Raw genomic sequence first — 13,029 nt, forward strand, 5'->3', positions numbered from 1 at the left:
ACTGCGACTTCCCACTTAAAGCTGTCTGCACACGTCTGCTTCCTCCGGGCACCTAGCTGCTACTTCCCACTTAAAGCTGTCTGTACACGTCTGCTTCCTCCAGGCACCTAGCTGCGACTTCCCACTTAAAGCTGTCTGCACACGTCTGCTTCCTACGGGCACCTACTGCGACTTCCCACTTAAAGCTGTCTGCACACGTCTGCTTCCTCCGGGCACCTAGCCGCGACTTCCCACTTAAAGCTGTCTGCACACGTCTGCTTCCTCCGGGCACCTAGCTGCGACTCCCCACTTAAAGCTGTCTGCACACGTCTGCTTCCTCTGGGCACCTACTGCGACTTCCCACTTAAAGCTGTCTGCACACGTCTGCTTCCTCCGGGCACCTACCTGCGACTTCCCACTTAAAGCTGTCTGCACACGTCTGCTTCCTCTGGACACCTACTGCGACTTCCCACTTAAAGCTGTCTGCACACGTCTGCTTCCTCTGGGCACCTACTGCAACTCCCTGTGTTTTTTTTTACTGCGCGCGCCCGGCTCTCTTAACTATCAAAGATCCTCCCACTCAAAGATATTGTACTCGTTCCTCCTTGCGGTTGGCAACTACCGACTATTTTCTGGAGTTACCCCGATCAGACCTTAGCACTTACCTTTCAATATATCACTCTGAAAGCTCATTTTTTAGTTTTTGTGTATGTCTGTGACACAATAAAGAACTGTTACTAACAATTCCTGAAAATTAATTTCATTTTGACAAACAATTTCTGTGCTCGAACAGTTTAAATAAAGTGCTGTGTTTCTGTAGCAGCGGGCTGTGTAAGCTCCTGGCAGTAAGGTAGGAATGAGAAGGGAAACTACAATTTTCAGGTGTTAACTTGCCGGCGGACGACTACTACGCCGCAAATAGGCCGGACAGAAGTGTTGGGTATTCTGCAACTCTGTCCGATAACTGTCGCAGGCTAGTAGAAGAGTCGCGCCTGCTTGGCAGCTACCTGGCGTTCCAGCAGGCCGCTAGAGCGCCACTTGGACAGGCCAGCCTCTGTCGGCTGGACGAGCACTCGCTGCGGAGGCAGTCGGCGGCGCTTGGAGACGCTTATTTCGCCCCTGCCGCCTCTGCCTCCGCCTCCATCGCCCCCGCCTCCGACGCCGTACGCCTGTGTGAATGGCGGTACGCGCAGCAGGGCGTCCGCTAGGCGAGCCGCATAGTAGAGCAGCTCGACGCACGACAGCACGCTCACGCCCAGGAAGAGGCTCAGGATGCCGCCGAACCACACTGCACAGCCAACGCGTCGCACAGCACAGTGCCCAATGTAACTCTCTTACTGTCTCCTGTGTGCTCAATTCTAAATAGCTAAGGTAACTGACAAGGGCTTTCCAGTACGCACATTCCTCGCTAACTATGATGCAGAAGCAATTATTTAAATAAAAATGAATTTTTAATGCACTGCGTTCTTAAATCGGTTTAAAAAGTATAAAATAATTTTTCGGAGCCCAATATACGTACCTAATCACACGTAGATAGACATGATTGTGAATTTTTAATAGGCGCTACCTATGAACAACCACAAGATTAAAAACAGAAACGAGGGGTGCATGTAGTATATAAATGACACATGAATGTTACACATCCTTACTATTACACAACAAACTAAGTGAACCACCAATAGTTCACATCCTTACTATTATCTATTGCATACGCCGCCACACACCGTCAGGTGGCTTGCGGAGTATGGATGTAGATGTAGATTTTTCGTTTTAAGTCTTACAGGTACAGTGAGGCGACAAAAGTCATGAAATACCTCCTAATATGGTGTCGGATCTAATTCAGCCTGGCGCAGTGCAGCGTGGCTCATACCCCATAAATCGACAACAGTCATGTCCGGTGAACTAAGTGGCCATATCATTCGTTCGAACTGTCCAGAATATTCTTCAAACTAATTGTGGAGAATTGTGGCCTGACATTGTGCATTGTCGTCCATAAAAATTCCATCGTTGTTTTTTAACATGAAGTCCATGAATGGCTACAAATGGTCTCCAAGTAGCCGAACGTAACGGAGGACCCAGTCCATTCCACGTAAACACAACTCATACCATTATGGATCCATGAACAGCTTGCCCAGTGCCTTGTTGACAACTTGGATCAAATGGCTCTAAGCACTATTGGACTTAACATCTGAGGTCATCAGTCCCCTAGACTTAGAACTACTTAAAGCTAACTCGTCCACGGTGGCTGGCCAACTTGAATCCATGGCTTCGTGGAGTCCGCATCACAGTTGAGCCCTACCATCAGGTCTTACCTACTGAAATCGGATTCCACCCGACCATTCTGATGAGATTACAACAGAAACGCGCGACTGCTACGGTCGCAGGTTCGAATCCTGCCTCTGACATGGATGTGTGTGATGTCCTTAGGTTAGTTAGGTTTAAGTAGTTCTAAGTTCTAGGGGACTGATCACCACAGATGTTAAGTCCCATAGTGCTCAGAGCCATTTGAACAACAGAAACGTGTGTTAAATTTCAGACTAATTTCAGCTACTCTTCACCTGACTCAACCAATATATTACTTCCTCCTACGTATGTATCGCAAAAACACCAGTAAAATTTCCTTCTTACCGTGAACCATTCGCTGCTGGAACAGGAAAAGGGGGCAATGCCAACGGAGCACAATGTATGCACTCTCCCACACACTAGACAAGAAAGCCAGTTAATGTTGAACTGCCATTCAGTTCTGAGCTATGTCGAAGTTTCAAGACTCTAGCTCATTAACGACTTAGTTTAAAACCAGCTGCAAAATTTGTAACGAACAGACAAGTAGACAAGATAATGGTATCCATCTCCTCTTTCCCCACTCTTCTCTCAGTCGTGCCTATCTGCTCATGTACTACCTGGAACACATTCTGTTACTATCTGCACAAGACGCTAGTCTTGAAAGGCAGCCGAGATGTTAGGCGTTACCAAACTTTTTACCCCCACCCCCACCTCTACATAACAGACTTCACAAGAAAGTGAGTTAATACTGCACTGTCATCCAGTTCTGAGCTATGATTAATATTTCCAGAATCTAGCTGTTCAGGAAGTTCGTTTAGAATCAATTGAAAAATTTGTACCAAACAGGCAGACAGATAGAGAAGGATGTGACATAATAAAAACCTGGCAAAAACTAATTTTGAAAGCAATAGTCACACTCGTAAATGTAACACTAGATCTGTTTTGCACTGTCTATTTTTATAGTGAATGTGTCTCAGAAAACAATCTAAAGCTCCTTAATATTCTACCTGGATCAATAATACATCAAGTTATCTAAGAAATTTTGCTCAAGTGTGAATCATTTTCGAAAGATTGCCAGAAGCAGCTGGGAATTGGACGTCAATACTGTACGCTTTGCTGCGCGCACGCTTGCTATTCTGCTGGTGAAAACTGCTCCCCTGTTAGGGAAAAAAGTGCCTACACAACAGATCACACGTGCAGTTTAATGAAGTCACGAGAGTTATCACTCCGTTTCAGAGGCTGCTTGTCCTGTCTAATGGTGCTCTGCAGGTTGTAAGGAAAAAAGCAGCTATTGACTCGGTGTCGAGTTTTTTTTTATATGGTGTAAACAAATGTCGCAGCTGACTGAAGTTCGCCTTCAGCGGCTCTTAAACTTACACTATTTCTCCTGCCGTAGATAATAAAAAGATAACTCTACTAAAAATAAATTTTGATAATTTCTTAGTTTGATGCAAAATGTTTGTTGGAAACAGAATATTCACATGATGAAAACTTCCAATGAGCAGATCATAATACTGCTGAAACAAAATATCAGTAAGATAACTAATATTGACTGCGGTATACGCTACAATGATAAATAAAATTAAATTTACATTTTAAGAATTAGTTGTTTTTTTGTTGAAGACTCATATAAATTACTTTATTGTTCGTTGTTATTGGTAGACTAATGTTCGAAGGTCCAGGGCTCGATCCCTGGTCGGTAAAAGGACTTTTTTCTAATTTATGATTTATTTCAACTCTTGTAGGCTAACTGTCTACATAAGTCAGTTCAAAGATAGGAGAGGATGCCATGTTCAATAGGACGATACGTAGTAGACCACTGCAGTGTTCAAACAAACCTTTTAATATATCACAAACTCTACTGTTTTCCCGTTCATATTGGAAAATAGTCATTATTTAAGATTAACACTGGTGATTTACGGAGATTTAAGAGCACAGTATCATTTAAAAACCGACTGAAAATTAAGCGGTGTAAATATTTTCGATATATCATACCATGTAAAAATTTTACTGCTGAACCGTCTCTGTGAAATCGCTGCTAGTGAAAAAATATTGTTTTTGCATTTTATTTTCAGGAGATAATTGTAGAAGGTTCTACAGAGATCAATTGAAATGAAAGCGATTTTCCTATCTTTATAAAGATGTTGTATCTATTACTACTAACTCCAGCAGCTCTCGAACACACCAAAGAACCAGTTATTTGAGAGATCAACAGATCGCAAAACACTCTTGGCCCACTTCACAGATGGGTGTTGCTACACCCGTTACGACGTATTTTCTTTATTTTCCTCAAAAGTCACCTGGCCTCACGACTGTATTTAACGTCATTTTAGTGACAGGTAATGCCACGAACTCTATTCGGCTCGAGCACTTTTCAGTGGGGTATCGTGGAAAGTTTTGGATATCTTGTTGTCGAGGTCGTAGCAAAAATCAAGCAATGGATATGTACAAAAACCCTACACATGTTAATTACAGGTCGTTCGAGACTAATTACGGAGGAATCGTGTTACAGATCTGCCTAAGTCTGTTTTACTCTTGGTATGGATGCCTTCATGATGCATAGAACATGCCCTAATGACAAGTACAGAGATCTCTTAGACTAGTCAATGCTCAGATTTGTTTGGGGTGTGGAATAATAACAGCTACCAGTCACAACAGAAAGCGATTTTCTTTAATCCACAAACTGGCTTGTGTCCATCTACACTTGGTTTCACATTCAGTTATGTGATCAGAGCTCATTACTGACACTTGGCAACATTACTGACGGTGGTTTATTGGTAAATTTGAAAGAAATGGTTTTTATTTATGTTAGAGATTGTAAGATCAAGAACATTGCTGTACAAAGAAGTTAATGTTGTTATGCATTCTACTGAGAGAATCTGTAAGTTTTTCAATCTCCTCAGTTCTACTATTGAACAGGATAATAGTATCATCGACATACCTTCTGTAATAAATTATTTTCTATTCAAACAAAAATTCGGACTTGAAGAATCGATTTTCAATTGCTTAATGTAAATGTCTGCAAGGGATTGCTACCCACTGTGAGACCATCTTCTTGCTTGTAAAATTTGTTGTTAAAAGACAAATAATTATGTGACAGGACTAGCTCTAGCAGTTCAGTGAGTTCATATATCTCAGCCTTAGAATAGCTTTCTATGCCTTGATATGTTGTTTTTAATTATTTGGTTTGTGTCATGGGTTGGTATGTTGATGTAAAGATTTACTATACCTACTGAAGCAAATTGGGCACCCTCTGGAACTGGTATGTCTTTGAGATCTTCTATAAGATCATTGCTATTCTTAATCGAGACATTCTTTTCATAAGTATAAAAATTAATGAGAATGTCTTTTAGCTTCTTCCTGATAAAATATGCTGGGCCATTTCTTGAGTTAACTGTAAGATTTATAGAAACATGAAACTTAACGAATTTTCGTTTGTGTCGGGTTCATGGCAAGGTATTTTAGGAGATCGGAGCCAGATAACAGGAAATCAGAAGATTTCAATAGTTTCGTTAGCTGTGCTTGAAATCTAGGTGTAGGTTCATTCTGTATTTCATGTATGTTGTTCTTATGAAAAAATTCCAAAGTTTTGTTGATATATTCAGATTCACACATAATAACAGTTCAGTTTCCTTTGTCAGATTTCACAACCAAAACTTTGTTTTCAGATAGTTTTCTACTGATATTCCTAAACAGTCTGGAGTCAGTTTTTGAACAATTGTGTGTTTTTTGGTTTTGTGGGTTTTATTGTATGATATCTTGATTTTAAGCCTATACTTATCTGTTCATTTTACCTGAGTCACATGCCAGTTCGGAGCAGACAATTAAATAGTTGACATTGTTATTATTGAACAATGGTGGCATTTTCTGTTCGAGGCCCTCCTCAAGTAACTCAGTTTCATTTTTGTCAAATGCGATAGTGGTGGGGTTTATCACCCTGTCATAGAATATTTGTTCTGATGTGGGAGGACAATCCAATTTTTTTCTTTTGTTAGAGTTGAGAGCAAGTAATTTATAATTGTGGCATGTAACTGAATGTAAAACCAACCGAGCGGTTGTGTATTAAATAAAATCACATTCTGTTGTGACTGGTAGCTGTTATTATTCTACACCCTATAAACGAACAGTGATGCAATTCAATTGCATCCGTTCTGGATAAACTTCACTTACATGTTTCTTTATTCCCTGAGCCATTGTGGCTCTCTGGTTGTCGATTGTTCGCCTAAGTGCTTTCTTTGTTCGCTAGGGCGTGGTAGACAGGTATTGGCGCACTCTGGCGTTGATTGGGGGGGGGGGGGGGAGGGGGGAAGCTAAAAGTTAGGCGCCTTCGCGATGAAGATAACAGCCGACTGTCAGCACGGAGGAGAATAGTATCGCTTCATGGTTGAGAGAGGAGAGAGAGAGAAAGGGGGAGTTGCTTGTTTTCCGCGAGTCCAGCTGGGTAGCCTGCGCGGTTGGCACCTTACGTCATTCATGGACTGCTGTTGGTTTCAATAAGATTGCCACATGTGGAGCCGAAGTCACATGTTTAGGTGATGGTAATTCTTCTGGTTCTAGTGACATATGTTTTCGCCTCCTTGATTTGTGCTCTAATGATTTTGAAGCCTTAGGTTGTTCTCTATAATAAAATTCTGTTCCAGATTGTTACAGAAGATTAAATTAATATTATAATTGTAGTTTACTAACTGGGTTTGTTTTCATTGGATTTAAGTGCCTTCCCAGTTAACTGATGTTTCTTAACTTACGGCACGCAAAGTCTCTGTTCATATTTATTAATGTTGTATAATTGGTGACTATTTTGTCAAAATTATTTAATTACTGAGTAAAGTGTTAAATTTAATGATTTCTATAACTGTTTAGCAAAAAGATGAATGAAGATTTGTATGAAATTTGGCGGGTGTGTAGAAGAGGCAAAATAATGCAATACGCACTTTTATGTTTGTGCCCAGTTTCACTTTTAAGTGGTAAAACACACCCCGAAATGTAATTTGGCACATTAGGTTCAGAGGGAGTAACTACAAAACCATGAAATATAATTATTTTTAAAATAAAAGCTTAAAAGTATCTATTGTTCTTGAAAACTGTATAATCAGCTTTTGAAAAGGTCTGAAAATTTGCAGACTATTCCACTACCATTAATCAATTTTGTTACAACCTAAATTTAAGAAGCTTTCACGCCACATACATCCATGTATAGTAAAGCTTGTTTCTGTAATACCATTTTTGGAAAATAAGTTGTACACAGTGTGCTGTCGGAATATGTGTAACTTACGTATTTAAATAATCTAAACGTTGATTATTATTATAATTATTTGTTTTACTTACTTTGGTTTATGTTTTAAATTGCTATATCACGTTGTGAATCAATTTTTTATGTTGTATAGTTTACTGTTTCACATGCGTGTATTTTGTAATTTGAAAAAATAAGTAACCGGTTATTATGGTGCTAAATTGTTACAATAACGGTACAATAAAGAAATGCTTACACCGTATCTTTTTTATACCATACACATAAAATGAAGAATTTTCTCCAGCACTGGGAAAGACAAAGTCTGTCAGATATCATTTGACTTGGTCAGACATTAGCTTTTCAGTTTTCGATGCTTCATAAAGAGATTCTCGAATTCTCATTCGACGCTCTCCATTGGTTTCCTTTAAAACTATGAAAATGAGGATAATCAATTTGACAGCTAGAAAGTGACGGCTGAATCGTGCAAATGAAGTTCTGTTCGCGGTGTATCTCCGTAGGCTCTCGATGCGAACATCTCACAAACAGTCAAACAACGTACGTACCGTTAGCGAACGTCTGTTTGTAGGGGCGATGCGTTCGAGTACCCACTGTTCGACGCGCTATCAGCTGGCCGCGGTGGCCGAGCAGTTCTAGGCGCTTCAATCTGAAACGGCGTGACTGCTACGGTCGCAGGTTCGAATCCTGCCTCGGACATGGACGTGTGTGATGTCCTTAGGTTAGTTAGGTTTAAGTAGTTCTAAGTTCTAGGGGACTGATGACCTCAGATGTTAAGTCTCATAATGCTCAGAGCCATTTGAACCATTTGACGCGCTATCCGCCCAAAACAGTCGCTGCGACAAGTTCCTCATGACACAACGACGGTGATCCCAGGACTTGTTTCGTAGGTTAATAGCTGGTTCCAAGACCTTTAGTTGAAGATTATAAAAGGATTACAAGGTATGATAACATACTCTGTCACCAGCTCCAGGGCCTGGCATTATCCGGTACCACTTCTCGCTTGCCGTAGCCCAGAGACGCTGCAGTTTGCGGGTGCAGTCTACTGAGGTTCGCCAACTAATAGCTCATCGGGTACAAGACTGTACCGCGAGTTGGCGATACCATAGACCACATCGCAGATCTGCTGCCTGCTGCTTGTGCTGGTGTCTTCTCATTGGTGACTCAGGTTACATACAGGTGTGCAGCAGTCTTGCTACTACTACGGAACTCTACATCGCTGGACGACCTCTGGACCTTGCTATACTCTTCAGGACCTGTCTCTCACGGAAAGCGCTTTGGTTCAAAATGGCTCTGAGCACTATGGGACTCAACTGCTGAGGTCATTAGTCCCCTAGAACTTAGAACTAGTTAAACCTAACTAACCTAAGGACATCACAAACATCCATGCCCGAGGCAGGATTCGAACCTGCGACCGTAGCAAGCTTGCGGTTCCAGACTGCAGCGCCTTTAACCGCACGGCCACTTCGGCCGGCGGAAAGCGCTTTGCAGTACTACTCATTCTACGGATTTCTGGACGTGGTGGCCATCAACACGGACGTCTCTTCGATTTATTCTTCGGATTGCCTGTACTTGTCAGTATTCATCGAGCCTCTGGCGTTGAACATACTTATCGCCGAACTTACGGGAGACTTTGTATTGTGTATAAAATATATCTGTTTGCAAATAGGGAAGATGCCAACCGTTAACACAGTTAATATATGCCGAATACTAAATAATAATTTCAGCAGTATGGAATTCCCTGAGAGTTCTATCAGTTCGCAGGAAGTGGAATTGAAAGACATCATTGCAGCATCGATTTGTGGCAGCATGGGTGGATACTCGACATTATGGAACAAGACAAGGGGCTGTGGTTTGATGACTCGAAGCTCTATGACATAGCAATGATTGACGATGGTTGTGTATCGAAGCACATGAGGAGGTCCTCATCCCAGGCAATGTCCTTTCTTCAGAAAACGAATTAAATTTCTAATACAAGAAATTTGCTATTAAATTTTGGAAAAACGGAAGGAAAGGGAAAAGGTTGCTTTCATCCGTGCAGTACAATCATAGCAAAGTTATGCCAGTAGAACATCGATGAAAGTGATACATTGCTCGACTTTACAATAAGTACTAGAGTCTATGGATTATCGACTGGTTATCCATGATACAGACCTCTAAAAGTGGGTCTTGCAAATGAGCAGGGAAATTAAGTTACATAATTTCAAGGCAATCCCCAAATGCCTACTGAATTTTAAAAAGGCGCACGGAACTGTATCTCGAAAAATAACAAAGTTTATAAATGGACCGTGCAAACGATAAAAATTATCTCGACAGTGTCATTTTACGATTTGTAGTGCAAGTTAAGAAGCACGTCAGCGTTTTAGGGGCTGAAAATACGTACAAACTGGTGAGAACAGATTCAACCTGGAGTTGCACCCTGGACGTAAATTGTTCCAAAAGGGTGCAAAGAAAACTGAATCCATGGTGCAGTCATTTTCACCAATTACTCATAGTTGCACGATTCAGCCTACAGTTTCATTAGCTGGCGAACTGCTTACCTCTCTTTTCATAGTTTTAAAAGAAACTAATGGAGAGTTTGGAACTAGAATTAAAGAATCTCTTTTTGAACCCCAATGATGATTTGACCGCATCGAAATCTGGGGAACTAACGCCTGACCAAGTCAGACGATAGCTGACGGAAGTTTTCTCTCCCTTTACGGGAGAAAAATCTGTTTTCTTGATAGATTTCTGGGGGAGTCAATGTGACAGGACTGTTTTGAGTGTCATTCCTGAGGACAAGGAACTGGTTCATTTGGTGATTCCAAAAGGCTCGACGGGGTAGATATAGCCGTTAGACGTATACGGTTTTCGATATTGGAAGAACTGTGTGAGAAGATTTTCAGATCTAGTTCTGCTGTATAATTATAATGTCAATCTGCACTTCAGAAACAACATAATCAAGATTCAGTCACTAGTACATAGTCAATTCTCTTTGCTGAGGTATTTTCCAGTATACTGAAATAGGCCTGGTACAAATCAGGATATTTAAAGGATCGCTCACCACAATTTGCGACACCTACTGGATTTTAGTTTTTGTTGTCTTGTCTATCGTGTGTACTATGTGAAGAAATGTTATTCATTTTGTGTGCACGCTGTACAGAAACCTTAAGTTTTAAGCATTTGTTCACAGATTATCATTATTGTAACGATTTTCTATCATAATAATGTGTTGTTTATTGTTTTTAATAAACGTACAACAAATAACTAGAATAATAATGAACATTTAGGTACTTTAATTAGGGCTGTTGCACATTCTCCGACAGGACATTCTGGTCAACTTATTTTACATAAATGTTGTTACAGATACAAACCTTTTTACATATGGCTGTATGTGACGTGAAAGCTTCTTTATGTTGTACCAAAAGTTTACATTTCGCAAAATCTATTAATAGTGTTGGGGTGATTTGCAAATTTTTAGTATTTTTTCAAATGACAGTTTTTGAGAACGTTAGTTATATTTTAACTTTTATATGAAACTTATTGGTTATATGTTACGGTTTAGTAGCTATTCGCTTTAAACCTAGTACGCCACATTACTTTCGGACTGTTTTTTTACGTCTTAAATGTGAAATTTGGCACAAACAAAAATACGTATTGCATTATTTCGCTTCCTTTACGTACCCGCCAAGTTTCATCTAGATCGTCCATTGAACCTTTGGAAAGTGCACTTGTTGGTCTATTCTCAGCTTTCCCATGCTTTTTCCTTATGTTTTTCTACCAGACTAACAGTTAATATAAGTGGATGACACGTAGTCTGGAGGTAGCGTACTAGAATAGCAATCAAAACTTACTGGGTTCTGGGTTCGCATCTAGCCTCTTTCGTGGTTGAAACTTTGAATAAAATTCAGTATCTATGGGGATCGAACGCTACCGGTATAAGGTTTCACCCTCATCCTACGAACGGCCTTGTCAAAGAAGGTGGAGACACGAAGAAAGTTTCAGAGTATCCTTTTTTCCTTAGCGTGGGAAAGGGCCCCTAAAAGGTGGATTAATCAGTAGTGATCTACAGCATGAGGACTATAAGCAATAGAAACCACAGCATTTGAGACACATAGAGAATTTCCAAGGACATGTGGCCTGTACCTGAAAAAGTATCACGATGAGCTCTCCACTGACAAAAGATGCCGGATTAGTCCGTCGTTTGGATCTCCGGGAGGGGAATGCCAAGGCAGAAGTGACCACGAGACGAAGATGGAGTAACCAACGAAAGGATAACATTATGTGAATCGGGGCGTGGGATATCAGAAGTCTGAACGTGGTAGGGAAGATGGAAAAAGTGAAAATGGAAATGTTAAGGCTAACTTTAGATATAGTGGTGGTCGGTGAAGTAAAATGGTTGGAAGAAAAGGATTTCTGGTCAGGCGACTATAGGGTAATGTCAACGGCAGCAGAAAATGGTTTAATGGGAGTAGGATTAGTTATGAACAGGAAGGTGGCGCAGAGAGCCAGGTACTGCGATTGGTTTGTTCTCATCACAATCGACAGCAAACCAACGCCGACAACAACAGTTCATGCAAACATGCCAACGTCGCAAGCAAAAGATGAAGAGATAGAGAAAATATTTGAGGGTATAGAGCGGGTAATACAGTGCGTAAATGGAGATGAAGATCTAATAATCATAGGGGAATGGAGCGCGGTAGTAAGAAAAGAAATGAAAGAAAGGATTACGGGAGAATATGCGGTTGGTAACAAGAATTTTTTGTGGTAACATTCAGTTAGTAACACCGAAACCACTGTTCAAAGACGGAAGAGGAGAAGGTATACTAGAAAGAGGCCTGGACATATTAGAAAATATCAGATGGTTTACATAATGATCAGAGAGAGCTTCCGACGCTGGAACGTAAGACGTACTCAGGAGCCGATGTAGACTCGAATGACAATTTGTTAATAATGAAGAGTGGGCTAAATTTAAAAGACTCGTTCGGAAGAATCAGTGTACAAAGAACTGGGATGGGAAAGTACTGCCGTCTCTGGGGTTACAGATGCTGCGATAATGAGTACCACAGTAGAGAGTTCAGTTGAAAAGGAGTGGACATCTCTAAAAAAGTTCAATCGCGGAAGTTTGACAGACAGAAGGCATTTTGGGTAACAGAAGAAACACTTCAGGTGATCGACGAAAGAAGGAAGTATGGAATATGAAAAAAAATCAGGAATTCAGAAATATATGTAACTTAGGAATGAAATAAGTAGGCGGTGCAGGGAATCCAACCAGAAATGGCTGCAGGGAAAAAGTGAAGAAATCGAAAAACAAATGATCATCGGAAGAAAGAATTCGGCGTACGGAAAAGTTAAAACAGCCTCCGCTGAAATGCGCCGTTAAGAACGCAATAGAGAATTTCACTATTAAGCGCAAAGATAAGATCGGATATGTGGAAAGACTACATTGAAGGTCTGTGCGTTAGGGAGAGTTTGTTCGATGACGTAATAGTAGAAATGTCAGACATAGGAGATCCAGTATTAGTTCGAGTAGAATAGAGCTT

The 13,029-nt window shown here is 40.8% G+C and overlaps 1 protein-coding gene across 1 annotated transcript in view; it reads right to left on the reverse strand.

Moving 5' to 3' along the window:
* Window positions 1-953: 953 nt before the first annotated feature.
* LOC126481892 (sodium channel protein Nach-like) overlaps window positions 954-13,029 on the reverse strand; it is a 190,045-nt gene continuing 177,969 nt past the window's right edge. The window contains exon 9 of the mRNA XM_050105850.1: window positions 954-1,267. Within this exon, the coding sequence (XP_049961807.1) occupies window positions 954-1,267 (314 nt within the window). The remainder of the gene's footprint in view (window positions 1,268-13,029) is intronic.

This window comes from Schistocerca serialis, chromosome 5 (assembly GCF_023864345.2).
Source record: "Schistocerca serialis cubense isolate TAMUIC-IGC-003099 chromosome 5, iqSchSeri2.2, whole genome shotgun sequence".
In the NCBI taxonomy this organism is placed as follows: domain Eukaryota; kingdom Metazoa; phylum Arthropoda; class Insecta; order Orthoptera; family Acrididae; genus Schistocerca; species Schistocerca serialis.